Raw genomic sequence first — 24,738 nt, 5'->3', positions numbered from 1 at the left:
CCCCCCGCTCCCTCCAACAAAAAAGTTTGAGGCTAAGGATACTGTTCCAGAATTTGGGACATTTGATACAGTAACATGTACAATTGCCCAGCCTAATATTCTACTCTTGTAACATTGACAGTTGGGATTTTCAAAAGTGCTTAAATGAGTTAGAAGCACAAGTTCTGTTGACTTTCAAATGTATGTTTTGTTTTATAAGAACAAAGTGTACCTTCTTTCTGCACCTAGCACACTTAAGAAATTAGGGTGGGGTTCTCAAAAGTGTTTTCTCTTCTTCAGTGGGACTTATGCTCCTAATTCATTTAGGGTTTTTTTGAAAATCCCACTCTGTGCTCTTAATGGTGCTCAAGATGCAGAAAGCGGAGAGAATTGATTCTAATCACAAAGTATCCATTTTACTAGAACACCATCTATGATTCAATTACAGCAAAACACAATGAACCTGTCTCTATATATGTTCATCTAATCCCTACAGGTGCACTTCCTGTTTCTCACAGGGTTTCTCCTGAAATTTTATAAACAGTAATTTATATTATCATTTGGATAGTACTATACCTCACCCATAGAGAACACACTCATGGCAGCCTGTGGATATTAACTAATTTGGGTACAACCAATATAAAAATAGCTATGTGACTATGTGCTCACACTCGTTTTTGCATAATTACACAACTGATGGTTTACCAAGCACTCCGGTATACTATTGCTCCCTTCAGAACTGTCTCTAAGCATGGTGCAGATAATTGGCTGAATGCAATTAGATATGTGATGAAGACTTGAATGTTGTGAATGCAGACTTACTGCAATGAATAATTTTTTTAGTTCTGCCAAACAAATGTCCTTTGTGTGAAAGAAAATTACGCTATAATAATTCTTTTATGTCCTTTTTTTATAATATGTAAAGAAAATCCAAATGCCTGATGCAGTGGAATACCTATTGTTAGTTTACAGCTTTCATGGCAGAATATTTTTGAACAATTACTTTACAAATTTGTTGTAATAGCTATAAAGTAGACTATTACATCCTATGTTACTGTTAACAACCATCTTGTTTACTAATGTTTTGGGCTTCTCTTAGGTATCCACTCAGAGAAGGTATTAACAGTATTTGCCAAGCCCAAGCATTCAAAAATCATGAAATGTGGCTTCAATAATGATTTAAAAAATCAATAAAACATTTTGGGTTTTTAATTTGCATTCCAGTTTTTAACTTTTAGGGTTCACCTTTTCAAGCTTTTCTCTGCAGCCGTGAGGACTAGATTTTTTTTTTTAATGAAAGCTGAAATTCACACGATTCCAGGAACTGGGGCTTTAGGGCAAAAATAATTATCATAAGATTCATGATAAAACTTGCAAGAGTTGACAACACCCTATTAGTAAACCTTAATGTAAGCAGCAGATAGGTTAACAAACTTCTAGTACTCAGTAGTCCTAGGGGAGTTCTCCGTTACCCACTCACCCCTCTACTATAAAGAAAACAGGTCTCCTCCCCTTCCCAAGTCCAAACTAGACCAAATATAAAGTCCCCTGAGCTCTTCCATTTCTGGTTCCAGGCTTTCCCTTCCAACTAACTTCTACTACTACTTCTCCCTTCATGCACCTCATATGAGACCTGTGATGCAATAAGCCTTTATCCACTCCCCCCTACACTTTATTTACCCATGCCTAATTTCATAGACCTGAGATCTGCCAGGGATCATGGAGTTTTGCTTTCAGTACAAACTGAATGTTTTAATAATTTAATTTTAGATCATATAAAACTGGACGAATACTGAACTGTCTAGACAGATTCCCCTGGAAGCAGGGACATGCTGTCTTTGTTTGAAATTTAAGATCCTGATCCTGCAAAGACTGATGCACGGAACTGGGGATCACTCCTACAGACTTCCGTGGAACTATTAACATGGGCCAAGTTAAGCACGTGTGTATTTTTGCATGAGCAAGATATCAATACTTTTATACATTTATATTTCTGCTTTTCTAATAGTGCAGCAAAATCTGCGAAAGTTTTACACAATTTACTCCCCGCTTCCCGACGTGTGCTGATCATCTAAGAAAATACTTGCTGCCCTAAAAACTGATGCCAGGGAGCAGTTAACCCCATAGGAGATCTGTTCTCCTGACCTAGGCTTTTCTCAGATCCAGCTGCACCTGTAGACAGCAGTGAGTTAAGCGAGCAAGCGAAATTCAGCAGGAACAGGACCAAACCCAAAAGGAACCAGCTAGTAAAACAAAGACCCACTTTCTGGAGCGAGAGCAAGCCCCCCATCAAACCATTCCCGCCCCCAACCAGCTGCTGACACGTGGGACTTTTCAAGACCCCCCCATATACCATCATCATCCACCAAGTTGTTTGTAATCAACCCCTGGGCTGGGCTGGGCTGGGGCGAACACGGCGCTGCTCACGGAGGTGCATTTCCCAGCGCAGGCCCTGGCTCCAAGCTGGGTCCTAAGTTCCCCGGCTACTGCTGCTGCCTCAGAGCCGCTGGCCATTGCCCTGCCCGACTAGCCCAGGCTGCCCCGCACGGGAGCGGCCCCTATGGTGGCTGCTGCTCTAGTCACGTCGCGCCCATGCCCAGGTGGGGAGCGCAGAGCCAGGCCCGGGACGGAGATAGGCCAGGTGGGGGCGGCTCCCTGTCTCCGCATCCTGCGGCCCCAATGGGCGGGCGCGCCGGCGGCGGCGGCTCACGTAGCCCTCCCAAGATGGCGGCCGCTCCGGACCGAGCTGCGGAGGCAGCGGCGAGGCTGAGGGCAGCAAACGGCCGCTGAGGAGGGCGGCAGGGAGCCGGCAGCGCCCGCCGCGCAGCGGAGCGGGGGAGTCTTTCCCGGGCTGCTGCGGGCACCATGCAGCGGGGCTAGAGCCGGGGGAGTCCGCAGCGGGGCAATAATGTTAGCAGAGGTAAGAGCCCACCGAGGCCGGGGGGAGCAGCCCCCTCCCCAGCTCCCGCTGTGCGGGTCTCCCCGGGGCCTGGCCCCCTTCACGCCCCCCAGCCCCGGACTGGGCTGAGAGCCCATCCCAGACAGCGGCTCCCGTCCGCTTGCGCTGCCCGGCACAGGAGCTGGGCCCCCTCAGCCCGTCACCATCGTTAATCACCTCGGTAACCAGTAACGGCGATTAGTCCCTTCCGGCTGGGGGACGGAGGAGCCGCTGGGCCGGCCCCGCTCTGGGCTGGGGTGTTGTGTTGTTATGAAGTGCAGTCGCCCCTGCTTGGGCGTTAGTCATTCAAGAGGCCGAGATCCCTCAGCCTAGTCTGTCCAGAGATCGAAGTGCCTCCCCCAGCCCCACACGATTGGCCTTCAGCTTCAATAGGACCCCACCTCTGTTAAGCACCGTGTGTTGGATCCCTGGTGCACTGTGTGCTTAGTACACGTTTTGCCTTAATTACGTTTGTATTTATTAATTGGACATCGAGGCTGATTGTGGTAATGGGCTGAGAAGCAGGAATTCCTGGGTTCCAATCCTGCTCTGCTGTTGCCTTGGTGTATGGCTGTAGGCACTTCCTGTAACTTCTCTGCCTCAGTTTCCCCGTGACAATTTGGGGAGTTTTGCCTTCCTTACAAGTATGTTTTGACGCTTAAGGTAATGTTTTTTATAGCACGTAAAGTATAATGTAAATCCAAAGTATCTGATGTCCGGACTACACTAGAAAATTGGGTCAGCGTAACTATGTTGCTCAGGATGTGAAAAATCCATATCCCTAAGCAGCATAGTTAAACCACTCTAAATCCCATGTAGACAGTGCTAGGTCAACGGAAGAATTCTTCCATCACCTAACTGCCACCTTGCAGAAAGGTGGATTACCTATGCTGATGTGTAGGTAGTGTCTATGGTGAAGTGCTACTGTGGTGCCATGCTGCTGTAGAGTTTTAAGTGCAGGCAAGCCCTGAGTGTCATTAGTGTGCTTGGTGTTTGTATAAAACACAGAAAAGATATGACAGCTGCATCAGGAGGCTGGGAGTGCAATCTGATGTCTGGCATAGTTTATCAAATGCTTTAAGTGATATAGGTTTCATATGTTTGTAAGTTTCCTTTCTTTAAAGGATTATTGATTATCTGAATGCCAGCAATGTGCTTAGTGTACAAACATTTATAAGGCATGATCCCTCTCCATAGTCCCTGTTCATATTCTAGTCTGTCATTTAAGTACACCTACCTGCAAAGAAGGGATAGATCAGGAATCTCAAACTCAAATCACCACGAGGGCTGTATGAGGTCTAGTATGTTGGCCCGAGGGCTGCATCACTGACACCTTTTCATATAAAGGTGTCTTCCCCCCGCCCGCCCTCCTGCCTCCACTCCACCTCTTCCATAAGGCCCCGCCTCTTCCCACCCCTTCCCCGCCCCTATTCCAACCCCGTCCCCAAATCCCCGCCTCTTCTCTGTCTCCTCCCCTGAGCGCGTGGCTCCCCGCTCCTCCCCCCTCCCTCCTAGAAAGCACTAAGTGCCACAAAACCACTGTTTGGCAGTGGGACGCGCCTGGAGGTAGGCAGAGGAGCGGGGATGTGGCGCGCTGGGGGGCAGCGGGTGAGGGGAGCTTGGCGCTCCAAGAAATAACTTTGGGGGGGGGCGGCGTGGGGAGCTTGGTGAGCCACAGCAAATAACTCCACAGGCCACATGTTTGAGGCCCCTGGGATAGAGGCTAATTTCTCTAAACAATATATAGTTAAATTTTGTCACATGTTCTTGTGTGTGAGGGAAAATGGTATAAAGGAAAGTGACGCTGCCTTTTGACACCTGAAACATCTGATTTTTATTGGTCATGAAGGCAAACAGACATTTTAAGCTTCTGATTTGCATATCCTTTTATCTCATTGAAATGTAAGTTCCTGGGTGGGGAAGGTGCAGTGCAGTATTTGTGGGACGTGTCCATGTTAATGTGACAGGACAAGAACTTGCAGACTAAATAATACATGTAAAATAAAAATCCTAGTTTGAACATGAACTATTTGGTGGTATTTTGTTTGGAGTAAATGGACTACTGTGAGTAATGGTCAATAAGTGATGTGTATATGTAATACGTTATGTGCAGTATTTCAGCAGTAAAACCATATCACCTCAGATTGTATTTAATTTAAATTAGCACAGATTTTAACAATCTTGGGTGAAGGATTAGTACCAAATTCATATTTAGCATGCTCTTATATCCAAGGGGCTTTATATCTAAAAGGATTTACTGAGGAGTTCCTATAATAGCAGTGAGCTGCTTTGAGGTTGAAACTTGTTCTGTTGATTTTTGTGATATCTCTTGGTGATATTTTAAGGTACATCATCAGAATTCATACTAATAGTTGCTTATAATATTTTCCAGTTTGAGTTGTGAAGTGAAGAATGTTACCCAAAACGAATAAAGATTATCAGTTTTTCAAGCTTCGGGTTTAAATTTGATTTACTGATTAAAATCCTACCAGCAAAAGAGTTATTCACAAATACTATATATTAAAAGAGATTCATACAGCTCCAGGTTTCCCCACTGGCTGCTTCATGCTGCTCATAATCAGTTTCATAAAGAGGCCATTGCTGCAGACATCTAACTGGAGAGGAAATCAGTAAGTGACAGCAATGTTTTGTGCCTTTTTATTTGCCAAAAGAAACTCCCTAAAATTTTCAGGTGGTATCAAAAACTGGGAACTTTAAGGGAAGCTCACCTTAAGTGAAGTTTGTATGTAAAATTAAAAAGTATAAATTATTTTGCTAAGTAAACAAAACATAACCTTTGAACCAAACATATGACTTGATGTTGGGGTCAGAGGAGATGTTTGTAAGTGCTATGTAGATAATTCATCTTGACCTTCGGTTGATTTTTTTTTTTTTTTTGTAGAAGCATCATTCCTCCTTCAATTTCAATAGTCCATAGTTACTTACATTGAATCAAAATAATAAAAATACTTTTAAGACTCAATTTGCATTCATATACTCATGTTCTTAAATAATACTTATAAGAATAATAGAAAACTATCAGCGTGTCAGTGAGCACCCTCTTCTCCCCACTACTTTCCCCAAACAGACCCACTTTAAATTATTGTTAGTGTTGCTTTTTTGTTTCCTTAACATTTCCGGCATTATATTGCTACACTCATGATGCTTTTTATAGATGCTACTCTAAAAATATGATTCTTTGTGGCCCAAGTATAGTTAAGATCAAGTGTAGTATCTCTTTTTAAGCAGACACTAGATTCTGCTTTATAAAATGTGTTTAATGTGGATGCTATTTAGACAGTCATGTACCCATATGCCTTTTCTTTTGGGAAAACAAATATTCTGTATAGTTTGGCCTAGTAATGACAAATATAGTCATGCTTCTGTAAGGTATTTAACTTGATACTGCATCTCATTTTGATTAAAAAAAACCCTAGAAAGATATAAAATTAACATGGCACACATTAAATGGATTGAAAATTGGCTAACTGGTAGGCCTCAAAATTTAATTGTAAATGGGAAATCATCATAGAATGGGTGTTTTTAGTGGAATGCCACAGGGTTTGGTTATTGGCCCTCTGCTATTTCACATTTTTATTAATAACCTGGAAGAAAACAAAATAATTACTGATGAAGTTTGCAGATGACACAAAAATTGGGGGAATGGTAAGCAATGAAGAGGACAGGTCACTGATACAGAGCAATTTCGATTACTTGGTAAACTGGGTACAACAAAACCATATGTGTTTTAATACTACTACATCTAAATATTTACATCCAGGAACAAAGAATGTAGGCCATACTTACAAGATGGGGAAACTCTATCCATAGAAACAGTTGTGGCAGACTGACAACTTCCTGCAGTATCCTGAGTTAACTATGCTGAATTATTAAAAATGCAATGGTCTGTGTTGTAGTGCAATTGTATGTATTTCCATGGAAAGCTAAAAAGAACAGCAGGGGGAGATTAAGGGGAGATGTGGTAATATCTTCAGACAAGAGCCCTCTACATCTGCTCCACACTTCCTGAAAGGTATGCATATACTAGTTCAAACTGGATTATCCAGGGACCAACAGACACCGAAAGCGTTTTTGGATAAATAGCCTGGATTTAAACTTGTTCATGGCCTTCTTCCTGATCAGGCAGGACCTCTTATCCACAAAAGACCACAGTGCTTAGGGTAGGTTTGGAGGACTGGGCCTACTGATACTCAGGAGATTGAGTGCTTGTTTTCAGCTGAATCTGTGATGAAGTGGTAACTGCAAGGAATCCCATTAGATAGGGGAGTTGAAGGACTAGCTCCTGCTAGGGTGACCATATGGGCCCTTTTGCCGTGGACAGTTCCTTTTTTAAGCCCTGTCCTGGGCTGTCGCCACTTTTTTGGCAGAAGTCGGTTTTTGTCCTGTTTGCTCTTGCTGACTTGATCAGTTGGCAAGAGCAAATGGGACAAATGCCCACTTTTTTTTTTGTGTATTTTATTTTAACACAAAAGTGGAGTGCGCTGTGGTGGAATATGCAGGAGGGGGATGAGCAGCCATGTCAGCCCCATGCAGGGGGAGAGGCAGGGCTCAGGTAAGCAACGATGCCAGTCCCGGCCTTAGGGCGGCGTGTGTGTGTGTGTGGGGCGGGGGGGCCGCGGGAAGCAGAGCTCGGACCAGCTACATGTGGGGTGGGAGGGTGCCATCGGACCAGCACTGTGCGATATCCCATTTTCCCTTTGGGAAATATGGTTATCCTAGCTCCTGCCAGTCTTTTAGGGTTGGGGTTAATTCTGGTAAGCTTATTAGCATGCATGCACATTCTTTTAACGTTTTTAATATGTTTTCTCGGTAATGCTTTTTAACTTAATAAAATCGGCTTTCCTAGGAAGTGCTGTGTGGTTACCTTATCACTGTAGTGAGTACAAGTGCTAACAGTCTCTGAAGAGAAAGCAAGCACGCATCTCTGGGAAACCTGTGCTGGGAAATACATGGTGAAGGAGGGAACTGGGCAGCCTGGAAATAGCCTGGTGACAAGGGAGAGGAATGCGTGTCTCCACTCGAGAGGCAACAGCTGCGGAGCTGGAAGCCTGAGAGTGGGTGACCTGGCTGGTCCACTGAGGGGAAAATACAGGTGCAGTTGCTCTCAACTGTGCCAGCAGACTCTGAAAAAGATTTGTGGTCATGGTGGATAATCAGTTGAAGATGAGCTCCCAGTGTGACACCGTGGCCAAAAGGGCTATTGAGATCCTTGGATGCATAAAAGGGAATATTGAGTAGGAGTAGAGAGGTTATATGTGCCATTGGTTCGACTGCTACTGGAATACTGTGACCAGTTCTGATGTCCACAATTCAAGAAGGATATTGATAAATTGGAAAGGGTTCAGAGAGGAGTCAAGAGAACAGTTAAAGGATTAGAACACATGCCTTATAGTGACAGAGTCCTGTGGCACTTTATAGACTAACAGACGTATTGGAGCATAAGCTTTCATGGGTGAATACCCACTTTGTCAAAAAAAGCAAGTTTCTTCATGAGGTTGATGGATTTCCACTCCATACGGCTAAATGCAGTGCCTTGCATGGTGTCAAGTATCAAGGGGTAGCCATGTTAGTCTGGATCTGTAAAAAGCGACAGAGTCCTGTGGCACCTTATAGGCCAGGAGTAGGCAACCTATGGCACACGTGCCGCCTTCGGCACGTGAGCTGATTTTCAGCGGCGCTTTCACTGCCTGGGTCCTGGCCACCGGTCCGGGGGGCTCTGCATTTTAATTTAATTTTAAATGAAGCTGCTTAAACATTTTAAAAACCTTATTTACTTTACATACAACAATAGTTTAGTTATATATTATAGACTTATAGGAAGAGACCTTCTAGAAAGGTTAAAATGTATTACTGGCACGCGAAACCTTAAATCGTAGTGAATAAATGAAGACTCGGCACACCACTTCTGAAAGGTTGCTGACCGCTGTTATAGACTAACAGACGTATTAGAGCATAAGCTTTTGTGGGTGAATACCCACTTCTTCGAATGTTCTAATACGGCTGTTAGTCTATAAGATGTCATAGGACTCTTTGTCGCTTTTTACAGATCCAGACTAACACGGCTACACCTTTGATACTTCATGCCTTATAGCAGTGGTCTCCGAACTTTTTTTGAGCACGCACTCCCTACCGCGCCGCAGGGCCAGCTCTACCATTTTTGCCGCCCCAAGCAAAAAAAAAAAGTTGCCCAAACTGCCGCACACCCCGAAGGATCCTCTTGTGCACCCCACTTTGGAGACTACTGCCTTATAGTAAGAGTCATGGAGCTCAATCTATTTATCTTATTAAAGAGAAAGTTAAGGGGTGACTTGATTACAGTGTAAAATATTTAATAATTGGCTCTTGAATCTGGCAGAGAAAGCTATAACAATCCAATGGCTGGAAATTGAAGCTAGACACAATCAGACTGAAAATAAGGCATACATTTTTAACAGCGAGAGTAATTAACCTTTGGAACAACTTACCATGGGTTGTGGTGGATTCTTCATCACTGGTAATTTTAAATCAAGATTGGATGCTTTTCTAAAAGCTATGTTGTAGGAATTATTTTCGGAAAGTTCTATGGCCTGTGTTATACAGGAGGCCAGACAAGATTATCACAATGTTCCTTTCTAGTCTTGGAATCTAGGTGTAGACTTAAATGCGGTAGCTCATTTTTTTCCTTCTATTAAATCTGCGCTGCAGATATCTTAAAATGTATTTAATATTTGCAAAGCACTATATAATTTGTAAGTGCTCTAGTGAGAGCAGCAGTAACTAGAGTGGCTCCAAATCCTGCAAAGACTTGCATATGTTTGAATTTCTGTACTGTGAGTAGCCCCGTTGTCTTAACTTTATTCAGTATAGCAGTCCCAATTAAGCTTGTACGTATTGACAGTTTGAGTACTTCAGGTGGAGGGATAGCTCAGTGGTTTGAGCATTGGCCTGCTAAATCCAGGGTTGTGAGTTCAATTCTTGAGGGGGCCACTTAGGAGTCTGGGGCAAAATCAGTATTTGGTCCTGCTAGTGAAGGCAGGGGGCTGGATTTGATGACCTTTTGGGGTCCCTTCTGGTTTTATGAGATAGGTATATCTCCATATATTATATTATTATTATTCAGTGGTTTCCATTCCAGTCTCCTTTATAGTTTCTTACAACTTTCTGAAACTCTTCATTATTTCAGGATGAAATTTTCCAGGCTTGGATTCTGCCAAAAAGGGATCCTTTATTTAAAGTTTGTGCAAAAACAGATGAGCTGTTTATTCAGTTGTGAAAAGTGTGTGGGCGTATGTGGGGTTTGACGTTACAAATTCTTGATAAATAATTTTTGAACAGCTTTTCAGCTAAACACCTGGGCATAGAAAATTGAAACGTGGTTGAAAATAATGCTTTTTGAGAAGTGTTCTGGCGAAGATTAGGTTTGATTTGACTGAATTATGACACTTTGAAAATTGCATGCTTCCTTGTGTGCTTCACATTTTGCACAAGATTTCTTACTAAGCTTGTGAAGTATGCAGTTATGGAAGTCTATGATAGAATCCCAGGTAGGGACCAAAGGTTCAACGATACTTGGGGTTACAAATGAGTGTAGCTGCTATTCTTCTAACCCTGGGCTTGCATTGGAGTGTAGGTATACCCTTAGGGTTTATCTACACAGGAAGTTAAGCCAAATTAACTAAAGCAATATCTACGCTATGGGACTATAGTGGCATTGTTAGGGTGCCTTAGCTATGCTGGAATATCTCTGTAGTGAAGTACAGTGATGGAACTGGCTTTTCCATCGCTGTAAGAACATCACCTCCCTGAGCGATGGTAGCTAGGTCAATGGAAGCATTCTTCTGTTGACCTAGTTGCGTGTACACCAGGGGTTAGGTCAGCATCACTATGGTGCTCAGAGGTGTGGATTTTTCATACACCTAAGCACAATAGCTATGTCAACTTAAAATTTAAGTATAGACCAGGCCTAAAGATGTGACTTCAAAGTGTATTTGTTAAAGTACATTAAACTCCTGAGTGGATGATCTCATTTAGAAGTAAAGGTCTTAGTTCACTAAGGGCTTGTCTACACTGGCACTTTACAACGCTGCAACTTTCTCGCTCGGGTGTGTGAAAAAACACCCCCCTAAGCACAGCAAGTTTCAGCGCTGTAAAGCGCCAGTGTAGACAGTGCACCAGCGCTGGGAGCTACGCATCTCGTGGAGGTGGTTTTTTTTTTTTTTAGAGTGCTGGGAGAGCACAAGCCACGTTAAAGCGTTGCCAGTGTAGGCAAGCCCTAATCAGGGGTAGGCAACCTATGGCACGTGTGCCAAAGGTGGCACTCGAGCTGATTTTCAGTGGCACTCACGCTGCCCGGGTCCTGGCCACCAGTCCAGGGGGCTCTGCATTTTAATTTAATTTTAAATGAAGCTTCTTAAACATTTTAAAAACCTTATTTACTTTACATACAACAATAGTTTAGTTATATATTATAGACTTATAGGAAGAGACCTTCTAAAAAGGTTAAAATGTATTACTGGCACGCGAAACCTTAAATCAGAGTGAATAAATGAAGACTCGGCACACCACTTCTGAAAGGTTGCCGACTCCAGACCTAAGTGAATTAAACTAAAGTGAAGCCCTTAGTTATTTAGGTAAAAGTGTACTGGAGGTGCAAAGGGATCTAGCAGAACTCCTGCTCTGAAGCACCTTGAAAGTTTCACAATAGAGCAATGCACCATTCCCAGTTATGTATCTTGAAAGTAGAAAGGGACTTTTGTGGACCTCCTAAGTATGTGAGAGAGTTCCCATCACAACAAGCCCAAACTTCCAGAATATTCTTTAAAGCCAACTTTACTGTATCTAAGGGAGTGAATCTCATTTTTATGTGAATTTGTCTTTAAAAAATAAACAAACCTCAGAAGTCCCTATATTACACTATATTAGGTAAATGTTAAGCTTGCAAAATTAAGTGTTCAGATCAAGAAATGCCAAAGTTAGGGAAGCACTGTAGTTTTATCAATTCTCAAATATGATTAAAAAAGGACTGTCATTGCAAAACTACAACTTTTCTTCCATAAATCTGAAAAGTCTTAGGGTCATTTATAGTTGGCTTCTGTGTAATGGAGTATAGGATTTTGACCCTGGTATTTTGATGGCTTTACATATTTATTGTGAAATAACTGATATTGAACTGAAAATAATTACTGTGGGACTTTTCCCCATAAATGTGTGTTTTTGCAATATTTACCGTCAGCCATTTTTTGCTATGTCAAGCAACCAGCCTTATTGCCTATTAACTTGCTTTTAAATAATCACCTTTATGAATATGTTGCCGTTTACTACCGCACTGCTATAATACTAGCTCGATTCAGAAATATTCAGGAGCAAGTTTAATGTACAGACTGGTTTAATTTCTTTTGTCTATTCCTTGATTTGCAGCTATGAAAAGTTGAAGACCAGGTTTTCCAAAGAAGGCTTTGAAGTTTGACATCATGATTGGGTTATAAATTGCTGGTAGATGTAGGCCTGGCTTGACATGAGTAACTGGACATGGGTGAAGCCTTATTTTTTTGGGGGGACAAGATTAGGGAGTTAAATGGATCAGCAGGCTGGAAACAGAATGTCTTTAGGAGCTAAGATAAGGGGGAAATATTGCACAAAAATGTTCTGTTTTTTGGTCACTGTTATTAAATTTTACCAGTCTGCACTTACCTAAAAAATTGTGCCCACTAAAATTTAGTAAAATATAATTTAAAACTGTTTTAAAAAAAACTTTCTAAACCAAAATGTTTAAAAATGCATAAGACTGGTAGAGTTGGGGAGTGGATACATTAAAAGAAACTTAATAGGACTGGCATAAAACGAAACTGTTTAAAACCAAACTGACATAGAAATGCTCTGGGAACATAACCAAGCATTTCAACAGAAGATAGCGACAAAAGTAGTGCATCCATTGAATGAGCAAAACCAAGAACTCATTAATAAAGCTTGTTAACGGCATATAATAAACATAACAGTGTAATTGTTTTAAAAAAGTATAACATTAACATAACATAACGGCCGTACTTGGTCAAACCAAGGTCCGACTAGCCCAGTATCCAGTCTTGTAACAGTGGCTAATGCCAGGTGCCCCTGAGGGAATGAACAGAACAGGTAATTATCAAGTGATCCATCCCCTGTCACCCATTCCTAGCTTCTGCCAAATAGAGGCTAGGGACACCAACCCTGCCCATGCTGGCTAGTATCCATTGATGGGCCTATCCTTCATGAACTTACCTAGTTCTTTTTTGAACTCTGTTATAGTGTTGGCCTTCACAACATCCTCTGGCAAGGAGTGCCACAGGTTGACTGTGTGTTCTGTGAAAAAAACACTTCCTTTTGTTTGTTTTAAATTTGCTGCCTATTAATTTCATTTGGTTACCCCCTAGTTCTTGTGTTCTGAGGAGTAAATAACACTTCCTTATTTACTTTCTCCACACCAATCATGATTTTATAGACCTCTATCATATCCCCTGTTAGTGGTCTCTTTTCCTAGCTGAAAAGTCCCAGTCTTATTTATCTCTCCTCATGGCAACATTAAGTCAATATGTTCTAATAGGAATATCATGTAGTATGTGGGAGATGCATGCTATACAAAGTAAAAGTGGCCAAGGTACATGAAGCAAAAAAACTTGCCTTTTATCACCACGGAAAAGTTAAAACTTTGGTATAAGAGCGATAATGCCAGTTGGTGCAAGATAGGAAAATTAACAAGGGTCTGGTACCATGAAGTTAAATGTGAAACCACTGTAACCCATACGATGTGGAAGAAGTTTGTTTTCTTTCCTCAAATACTGTTGAAAGACAATGCAAGGTCTGGAAAGCCACAGCCTTGTACTGCCATTTGCACCTGGGGGACACTTACATGTGCAGGTGTAATGTCCTAGAGAGAGATTCTGGCAAGTGGGTTTACGCTGGGGGAACAGTCTCTAAATTGTACAGTACAGTTGAGATATTACATATTTGTAAAATAAACATTGCATATGCCGGTGATAAGTATTCTGTGGTGTCTGAAGAGGGCCACTTCTGTTATGACCCACGGAATGCTATTTTAATTGGCCTATGCTTACTTTCACACCTAAATGTCCTCTAGAAAATGAAAGATTATATTTTTAGCATTTTTTACTACGTAATAAAAGCAAAGTTAAAATTTATAGAAGGATGCTTTAAAGGCAGTGCAAGCTTATAATGTGGAATTGCATATATACCATATATACCGGGCTATACCATAGGAGGTAAGCTTGTACCCCCTAGTTTGTACTTTAAGCCTAGTATCAGTGGTGGTTCAAATAATTACAACTACTGTGATCTTGGGAATGTTTTGCTGGGCAATGAACTTAAAAAAGAAAGCACAGAAAAATAGATATACTGCAAATGAAACCCATGCTAATATAAAAAAGAAAAACAAAAGCAGTGGAATGTAGGCCTGGGTTGACATGAGTAACTGGAAGTGGGTGAGGCCTCATTTCTTGGGAGTCTGAATTAGGGAGGTAAATGGATCAGCAGATTGGAAACAGAATGTCTGTACTAGCTAAGATCATTTACGATGGACAAGATAACAATGGATAAGATAAGTCCGGGATGTAAAGATGAGGTAAAGAGTAAGTTATACATGGACAGAGCATGCTGTGCAGGGATTCGTCCCTACAGAGTAACCAAGCCAATCCCAAAACAATGTGTAGTAAGTGCAATGTAATGTGTACATATATATAAAGGAAGAGGTTTGCTGTGTAACTTTGGATGTGTGATATGTCCTATACCCATACCCTACACTTGCATCTGATCAACTTGAGAGTTTAAAAATGACCACTATTTCAATAGCATGATGGTGATCTTATTATGGATAAGATTCAGTACTTGCAAATACACACCAAAACCAAGCATTGTGAGGTAGCATAGATGGGTAGGCATGTTGGGCGGAGTTGCATTTTTCTGTAATTAAATCTTTGTGCTTAGGATAATTTTCAGAGCTTTTTTGTACCATGCATATGAGCATTGAAGGATATCTATGAATTAGTTGTCTTGTTTTTCTTCATGTTTTTTGTAGCTGTTGACTAAAATTCCCAAGTATGTTGCCACATGGCAACACCAAGTCCTGTATGGTTTGTGTTAATTAGCTGCATGTTTTTTATTGTGGTTGAAATGTAACCTCAATGCTACAGTTCAAATAACTGGACAAAATATAGGCCCCAAAGTTGTTGCTGTTTTTTGCATAATCATCATGTGTATATAGGCACTTAGGCACTATGCTAATATGAAATAGACAGTCCCTTTCCCCCAAAGAGCTGCAAACAACTGTTCCATTCAGATTGAGCCTTAATGGGGTTTTGCAGAGGTGTAGTGATCAATCCAGGCAGAACACGTTATAGGATCAGGCCATAGTGATTAGGTTAGTAGTTGTCATACTTAAAGCAAGTGTATGCCATGGGTTGAGAAGAGAGAGCAGTTTCTGATATGGAGAATTGTTGGGGATCATCAGGAGTTGCTTCATCTTGCCAATTGTGTATATGTAAACATGAGTTTTGTCAGATGACTTTTTTTTACTTCAGGAAACACGCCTAACTGCTGTTGGTATAGTGCTTTTTACATGTGTTCAATAGCTTGCTAGAGTTGATTCATAGTTAATAGTGAAAGTGATGGATAATACTGGATGATAATTCTGTTAAAAGTTCTTTACGTCAATATTGGCTATGTCATTAGATTCTTAAAACACTTCCTTATTTTACGTCCACATGTTTATGGTTAACTGTAGATTTTTGCATCAGTGGGTAAGGAAGCTATACTCAAAATTTTTGCTTTCTAAGAGCATTTCTGAGCTTGTGACAATTTAATGACATTTAGGAAATGCTCCAGACAGGTTTGGCTTTTGCATTTTCCCATGATTATGGGAGTAAGGCTTTACTGGAGTATGTTTTAGGATAAGCTCTGATTATAATATATTTGTGGTCACAGTCATGAAAGTATTCTTTTAAATTCCATCCATTTCGGACTGTGCAGCATATCCCTCTAGTTTTAAGGAATGAGCTGTGCTAAAGATTTTTGCTCGTACCTTAAGGCCATTCCAGGTTAGCAAGGCCATTGTTTTTGCCGTAAAGAAATGAGCTTCAGCAGGAAGTTTGAAGTTGCTACACATCCTTTAGGATAGTCTGCATTTCCATGCTTCCTGTTGACTCTCTCAAACATGGATCGGCTGCAGAAAATGCTCCGAAGTTCATTATCAGACTTGTTGCAGATGACCCACTGGCTATGATATAGTGACTCAGACTTCTGTGTTGAATTAGTTTCTAGAAATCTTAAATGTAGGGCTGGAAAAGGGACCTTGAGAGATCCCTGAATCCAGCTCTTTGTGCTGAGGCAGGACCAAGTAAACCTGGACCATCCATGACAGGTGTTTGTCCAAACTATTATTAAAAACCTCCAATGATGGGGATTCCACAACCTCCCTTCGAAGTCTATTCCAGAGCTTAACTATCCTTATAGTTAGAAACTTTTCCTAATATCTAACCTAATGCAGATTAAGCCCATTACTACTGTACTTGTCCTATCTTCAGTGGAGAACAATTGTTGTTCATCCTCTGTGTAGCAGCCCTTGACATAGTTATTCATTGGAATGGGTTTCTTTTATACATATCTAAAATCAGTAGCTAAATACAGTGAGAAATAACAAACTATTATGTTTCATGTTGGTTGTCATGCTAATCCAGGTGTGAAATTTTGGCACATCAGCTCACCATTGGTATGTTAAAATTAGCTAAGGCTGAACCCACTGTGAGAATAAGTACACTACCTTTCAGAGTAACAGCCGTGTTAGTCTGTATCCGCAAAAAGAAGAACAGGAGTACTTGTGGCACCTTAGAGACTAACAAATTTATTAGAGCATAAGCTTTCGTGGACTACAGCCCACTTCTTCGGATGCATATAGAATGGAACATATAATGAGGAGATATATATACACACATACAGACTCCCACCTGTTTATGCTCTCTGTAAGAATTCCAGAGACAACTGGAATTCAGTAAATTTGTCTTTTGTATTTACATAGTACAATATTCTCCAGTTGAATATCATTATTCTGCAATTTTTTAATGTTTTTTTTTTTCTTGGTGCCTTGTATTATTTCTCGTCCTATGCATATAGCATGTGTGCTGGTTGCAACTATGACAGAGTTAATGACAGAGATTTCAGACATCATTAAAACTTAGTGTGTGATGTTAGTCCATTGGTAATATTAAAGTAAATATTCTAATAAGATTTAATATTTAAAAGGGCTGTATCCTAAGGCATGTTGTAGAATGATGACCACAGAGGGTTGAAGTCTTCATTCTACAACATGGACCTCAAAAGCCTCTTTCTGGAGCTTAATTACCTGGTACTTAGGTCAGATATTAAAAAAAAAAACTTAAATTTCCCTTGCTGCAGATTAAGTGCATTACTACTTGTACTTCTTTCAGTGGACATGAAGAACAATTGATCAGCATCCTCTTTATAACAGCCTTTAACAAATTTGAGAAAAGACGACTGAGGGGGGACCTGATTAAGTCTTCAAGACTTAACATGCACAGCATTTTTAACCTTTCCTTATAGGTCAGATTTTCTAAACCTTTTATCATTTTTGTTGCTCTTTTCTCAACTCTTCAGTTTGTCCACATCTTTCCTAAAATGTGGTGCTTGGACTTGGACACAGTACTCTAGCTGAGGCCTCACCAATGCTGAGTAGAGCTACCCCCCATGTCTTCCAGATGATACTCTTAATATACCCCAGAATGAGATTAGCCCTTTTCTCAGCTGCATCACATTGATTCATATTCAATTTGTGATTCACTATAACCCCCTGATCCTTTTCAGCAGTACTACCACCTAGCTAGTTATTCCCCATTTTGTAGTTGTGTGTTTTATTTTTTTTCCTTCCTAAGTGAAGTATTTTGTACTTGTCTTTGTTGATTTCATCTTGTTGAAGACAAGTGCACAGTACATCATTTAGGAAGGAAAAGTCAAATACACAACTATGAAATGCTTTTTCTCTCTGGGTTGTGAATGAATAGTATAAATAGAAAACTGAACTAGGTAATGGGCTACAGAGGATAAAGAGTGAAAATGACAGTGCACAAAGTGGTGTCATATGGACATGGTAATCTTTGAAGAAATAGGTATTTTTCTTTACTCTCTCAGCTACAGGAATCTTATGTAGTATTTTTAGCAATAGCTATAAAATCTCACTTAATTTGTTTTAGTTAACTGCATCCCTTTAAATTCATGTGAGGAAGGTCATGGCTTTATGTTTGTTTCTGGGCGTCCTTTGTCTTTTAGTTGTGGGTACTCTGAATTTCCATTTGACTTAAATGAATACGTGGTGTTTGGCTTGGTGTTTATTAAATATATTTTTAAGCCTTCCCCTTTGTTGGTTTATTACCCTCCGTAAACAGTGCTGTATAAACTTTTACTGTAAACTGTTGAACTTTCAATGAACTTTTAGGGGGGGAAAGGAAAATAAAAAAATGTTGCAAACAAAGTCCCCACAGTGAGACAGGATTCTTAGTACTAAAAGTGACCATACAGATGCTACCTGGTACTTAGTTTTCCATAGTGTGATAATCTGGACAATTTTTGTTTGAATTTAAGACACTGAATACTTAGTTATGTTTGACTTGGATTCTATAAATTTCGTTCTGGAGGAAAACCTCTTGCCTGCTGTAGTAGGGTCTGATCCTACAAACATTTATTATCAACCACAATGTTTACTAGTGTCAGTTGCACTGGGTATGTCAAGATATACAGTTGGGCAGTGCTTTTTTTAAAAAAAAAAATGATTTAGCTAACATGACTCGAATCCCTTAACATGTAGGCTGCAACTTGACCAAATAACACCATTGCAAAGATGTTAAACTATGCCTATCCTAAGTGTTAAGAGTTGTTTCAAAGACATGCTGGCTAACATGATTAGACAATGGCATTGAAGCACTTTACTCTGCAAAGTAAGTGTTTGTAGGACTCGACCCTTGTTCATCTATGTAGTGGAACACATAATTATTTGAACTGTTAAAACATAGCATCTAATATCCTATCATAGAACTATTATACCTTGAATGTATTTTTGTAGGTTAATGAAGTCGAAGATATTTTTTAGATGTGAAGTCTGCAGTTACCACAACTAAGCACTAGTTAAGTCTGCTATACAGGTGGATGTGATAATGAATGAATACCTCAATAATTCAGTTTTCATTTGACAGTTATGTTGCAATTCTGTTAATTGCTTCTTGCAGTAACAAACAAATTGGATACTAAAGAAATAAAACAGGACTTTCACATAACGTAGTATAAAGTTAACCAGTAATTAAAACCAAGACACTGGCTAAAGGGATAGACGTAATTCATGCATAAACTTTTTGCAGCTTACCATCTTAAAAACTAAAGATATTGTAGTAGCAGCATTTGCATGGGGGGCTCTGTTCACATCCACAATAATATTTTCTGGCCATAAGAAACTGTAGATCTGGCGTTAGATTTTGATGATTTGTCAATCTAATATTTAAAAGAGAAGCCTCTTATAAACAGTTTGAGAGTTGTATGTTAAAAGAATCTTAATCACAAACCAACAAATTAATTGAGAGAGAATGAAATGTCTTATATTTTAACATTCTCAAATTTATGTAGAATTTTATTTGAATAAATAATCACTGAATTAAACATGACGAGGTATTCTGGAGCATTGTATCTTCATATATGATAAAAAAGAGGCAATGCACTTCTCTTGTGCTATATGCAATTTTCAAATTTCCATAATTTTACTAAGAATGGAAACTTCATACTACTTCAGTGTCCCTGTAAACTTCCTTGTCACAATTTACTGTCTGACTTTGTGGGACTGTCACTTTCTAAGATTTTAGGAGTTTTGTAAAGAAAATGTCATGTCAACTTAATTAACTTTTTTTTTAAAAAATGGGAAATTTTGTATTGTAAAGTCTTAAGAGGATGAAAACATTAAATACTATTCTCGCTGGCTTACTTGACTGGCATACAGGTGGTTGTGGGGGATGTTTCCATAGCATAGATTGTAACTATCTGTGAAACGCATCAAAACCAAACAATCCTATCTTAACATCAGGTACAAGAGAAGCACAGGTGTGTGTGTGGGGAGAAATCAGTGCCTGGTATTCTAAATAGCGAAGCTGTAACTGGCTGCAAAGAACTGGAGTACTTGCAGATGTGGAGAAAAACACTGGGTTATATTGGGTTAAAATTCTAAATTTGCAACTCTATGGCCTAGAAGCCTAATTTTACTTTAAATGATATTTAAAATTCTACAGAAACAGGTGGCTTAGGCTTTATGCTCATCAGTAGTGAATGGGGATTGGTAAGCCCCGGTGGAGGATTTTTCTTTTTCTTTTTTAAGTTTAAAGAGAGATTGTCATCTCTTTATGATCCAAAGGAAAGAAAGCTATAGCAAAATAATCATTGGAAATACCACTTATTCCTTGGACGATACAGCTCTCAATACATTGTGTGTCCTTTGAGGCATGTAAAGTGTATATTGTTGGCATAGATTAAACTATTGACTGTGCCTACCATTATGTAGAAATAAGATAAAATTATTCGTACCTGGGAATTTATGTAACAACTTGCATATAGTAGCTAAGACTGTTTACCTTCTTAAAAGCAATAGAAGTCATCTGTACTAGCTACACTGTTGCTAGCAGGTAGCGTACACTGTTGAGGCAATTTATAAATCATCATATCACTGTCAGTGTATAGCAGTATAGGATATTTTAGATGAAATAAGTACATCATTGTTGATTTGGTAAACAGCATGTTAGATATCAATAAGAGGACTAGATTTTCACTTTTGTAGTGCAGCTTGTCAACTTTTACCGAATCATCTGGGTTGGCCTGTTCAAATAGCAGTTAAGTCAAGTCTCCCCCTCCCTGGTCACCTGCTTCTTTATCACCATTTCAATAGTTGTGCTGGAAACTCTGATAAAATCTGGCTCACGCTGTGAAAAAGCAAAGCATCAAGGTTGTTGCATTGGAGTTAGGCAGCTTGTGTGCCGTGCCAACATAAGAAATGTTTTTTTCCATATTCTTATGGCTTTGTAAATTTTTCTTTCTAAAGGAGAGATATACAGTCTGTAAACTTAGAAAAATTCAAGTTTAAGGGGACGTGCCAACCATCAGTCTCCACCCCCCAGGAATTGGCCATATGCTGTACCCAGCTGGTATCCATATATCTAATAACTTGTCAGGGAGAGTGTGGACTGACAGGGCAGTATGCTGTAGAAATGGGTTCAGGGAGCAGGTGGCTATTGCTGCTAAGCAGAATGGTAAGTGAGATGTGCAGTGCACGTGTGTTATAGGGGAATGAGCTAGTTTGCTATTGGCATTCCATCCTCAGGGCACATTAACACAAACGTAACCAACATTCGTTTTACAATGCCACTTTTAATCTTCAAGAAGTACAGCTACTAAATTATGAAGAAAAATTTGTTACAGTTGTAAGTCATCTTGTATGATTGCTGGTGCTGCTATAGTTCTGACTGAGCTTAGCACTCAAGTTTTAAACCTAGAAGAATACAAATAGTCTACTACAGGGTCGGCAACCTTTCAGAAGCGGTGTGCCGAGTCTTCATTTATTCACTCTGATTTAAGGTTTCATGTGCCAGTAATACATATTAATGTTTTTAGAAGGTCTCTTTCTATAAGTCTATAATGTATAACTAAACTATTGTTTTATGTAAAGTACATTAGGTTTTTAAAATGTTTAAGAAGCTTCATTTAAAATTAAATTAAAATGCAGAACCCCCTGGACCGGTGGCCAGGACCCGTGCAGTGTGAGTGTCACTGAAAATCAGCTTGTGTGCCGCCTTCAGCACGCATGCCATAGGTTGCCTACCCCTGGTCTACTAGAAATGATTCTTGTAAATGAAGGCTGACCTAATGAATTGGTGCTGAATTGAACGTTGGAAGCTGGAGGAAGTTTAAGTGGCTCAGACTGTCGGGACTGACTAAAAAAATATAGGTGAAATAAACTATTAAGTAATTAATACAGAATTGCAATATTATTGCAACATGAAAGCAGTAGCGTTTCAAACATATAGTTGCTTTTTAAGCAGAACAAAGCTTAAGGTTGGCAAATGTGGCTTTTTTGTGTTTTTGGTGTAGGAGATGTAGAAATAGCCTTAGTATTATACTTACTTGAGAGTTTTATGTTTTGGGAATTCTATTTCAGTGCAGAACCCAAAATAGATGTAATCTGTTTATCCAAAGGCCAAATACAGGATAGTTCAGGTTACGGTGACCAGATATCCCGTTTTAATAGGGACAGTCCCGATTTTTGGGTCTTTTTCTTATATTGGCTCCTATTATCCCCCACCCCCGTCCCAATTTTTCACACTTGCTATCTGGTCACCCTAGTTCAGGTACAGTACAAGTTTATTCCATTGACGTGAACTCAGCCTTGAGGTGGAAGGATCACTATATTATCCCACGCTGAGTGGGTGGGTAAACTTTCCCCATGCTAGTGTGATTCAAAATACTTTCTCTTTATACCCCCATTAATTTTACTTATTTTCTTCCTGTTTTCACCGTTCTGATTTAAATCACCAAGTGGAAAGTCTTGATTTAAATCAATTTTAATAAACTTTTCCATTTGTACTTCAGTTAAAGAGGTGCATTCTCAGTGGCTGTAACATTGGTTTACAACTAAACAGAGCCTTTACACTATATTGGTTATCTTTTTGCTCCCTACGAGGGTACGACTATAACTATATACATTTATTTAAGCAATTATATAGTTTAATATTTTCAGACTTATATTAATTGTACATTTTAGTATGTTAGAAAATGGTAAATGATATATTGCTTACTTATTAATTAAATTTTGCTCATGATTTGTGTCAAGCTGCATTAGGATGGTAACTGGTATTGAATTAAATGCATACAATAGCATGCAAAATTTATTTTTATTAAACAAAACAACCTTAAACGTTTTGGATATATATATATATATATACATATATACTGATCAAAACGTGTTTCTCATTTATAACTAAATATTTATTAAACAACGTGAAAAATTGTAGACAGCGAATTAAACTGATTTCAGGTCAGCCTGGGAAAACTTTAAAATATGCCTACGTGAAAGTGACTGGAGCTTAAGTCCCTACTTGCCAAAGTCTTTTGAAAATGAGACTGTCACCTAAGTTACTTAGGCTGTCCTTCAGTCTTTGAAAACTAGTAGAACTCATCCCCTCCCTTTGCATTTTTATTCCCAGATTGGAAGGGAGAGACAAGTATTCCTGCTTTTTCAACACCCAGTTGATTTCTCAACATTGAGTGAATTAGTTCAAATGAAAAAAATATTCCTTCTGTGTCTACAGAAGAGGTTACTGCTTTCAAAAGCTGGTTTAGTACTTCAACAAACTCTGGTTCCAGGTGCTTAGCTAGTGACTTCCACCAGTTAGGTGGTATGACTTTCTTTTAAAACATCAGCAAACATGTTCCTCTTGAATGGTTCATTTCCAGCCCTGAGAGTTGTTATAATTAGCATGGTTGAATGGTGATTATTAGATGCTCATGTGCAACAGCAGCATCTTCAGCTGCTAAGCATCTACCTTGGTACTTTGCGTTGAGAATATTGGCATGAAAGTAAGGTGCAGTATAGTACTTGATCCACCTGCTTCTTTACCACCTTTAATTTAACTTTATTGTTGGGTATTCCTTGGAATGTCTCTTGAAGTTCTTTCCAAATTTTATCAAAAATACTGTAGCAGCAAACTTTCTGCAGTTTGTCCAAGTATATGGAAATAGATTTTAGTATATTCACCATATCTTCTGCATTTTTCTTGATCCAATGTTGACTACTTTGGCTTTGACAGTTTCATATATTTTGTCATGATTTCTTCACAAATTGTCATCAGAATAGGCCACTTTTTAATAAACAAATCAAAACAGTCAACCACTGAATTCCATTATACATCTTTGGGAGAATTAGTTTCTTCCTGTTCTCTTCAGTGAAGCTGAAGCAAAGTGGTTGTTAAAGTATTTTCCAATTTCAACAAGATTTTCCCTTTATTTTTGGAGTTGTACGTAATCCTTTGGCTAAATGAGCACTGCAACCGTTTGTTATTAGTTTCAGGTTCCCTTCGTTACCTTCTTCTAGATTTCTTCTTATCTTTGCTACATTTGCAGCATTTTGTGTGACAAAGCTAAGTGCTTGAAACTTGAATTTTTGTTCAGTTTGTTATAACTTTTACTGCTAAACTCAGTTTTATAGGGAAAATAATAAATCATGAAGGTTATCTAAATCTATTTTAAACCTGATCTTTAGCAACATACCAAACAGCTTGGGGGGAAAAAAAACCTTTTAAAAAATGTTACAATTCATAAATAGCTAATAACGCTTTATTTTTAAACAGGAAGTCTTCAACTAGCATGTTTGATTATACACCTGTACCTCGATATAACGCTGTCCTCGGGAGCCAAAAAATCTGATTGCGTTATAGGTGAAACCGCATTATATTGAACTTGCTTTGATCCACCGGAGTGCGCAGCCCTGTCCCCCCGGAGCACTGCTTTACCACGTTATATCCGAATTCGTGTTCTATCGGCTCGCGTTATGTTGAGGGAACGGTGTATTAAGCAATAAAAAATAATTTCAGAAATCCAGCAATAATAGTAAAAATAAGTTTACTAACCAGTTGATCCAGATTGTTCAGACACATCATCATCATCATCTTCAAAGTTATTGCCTTCTAAAGAGCATTTTTCATAATATTGTTTCATTCTGACAACCAGGTTTGCATCTCTTTGTT

The 24,738-nt window shown here is 39.5% G+C and overlaps 1 protein-coding gene across 4 annotated transcripts in view; it reads left to right on the top strand.

The window, feature by feature from the left end:
* The first annotated feature begins 2,679 nt into the window (after nucleotides 1–2,679).
* The window catches only part of SNX13 (sorting nexin 13), a 156,721-nt gene continuing 134,662 nt past the window's right edge, over nucleotides 2,680–24,738 (top strand). For 2 of the 4 annotated variants that reach the window (XM_034760567.1, XM_034760569.1), the window contains exon 1: nucleotides 2,680–2,899. In XM_034760567.1, coding sequence (XP_034616458.1) covers nucleotides 2,888–2,899 — 12 coding nt within the window. In that variant the 5' untranslated portion in view covers nucleotides 2,680–2,887. The remainder of the gene's footprint in view (nucleotides 2,900–24,738) is intronic. The other 2 variants (XM_034760568.1, XM_034760566.1) reach the window with 1 other exon arrangement.

Source organism: Trachemys scripta, chromosome 2 (assembly GCF_013100865.1).
Source record: "Trachemys scripta elegans isolate TJP31775 chromosome 2, CAS_Tse_1.0, whole genome shotgun sequence".
NCBI classification, from domain to species: Eukaryota; Metazoa; Chordata; order Testudines; family Emydidae; genus Trachemys; species Trachemys scripta.
This window is presented reverse-complemented; position numbering and strand designations above follow the sequence as displayed.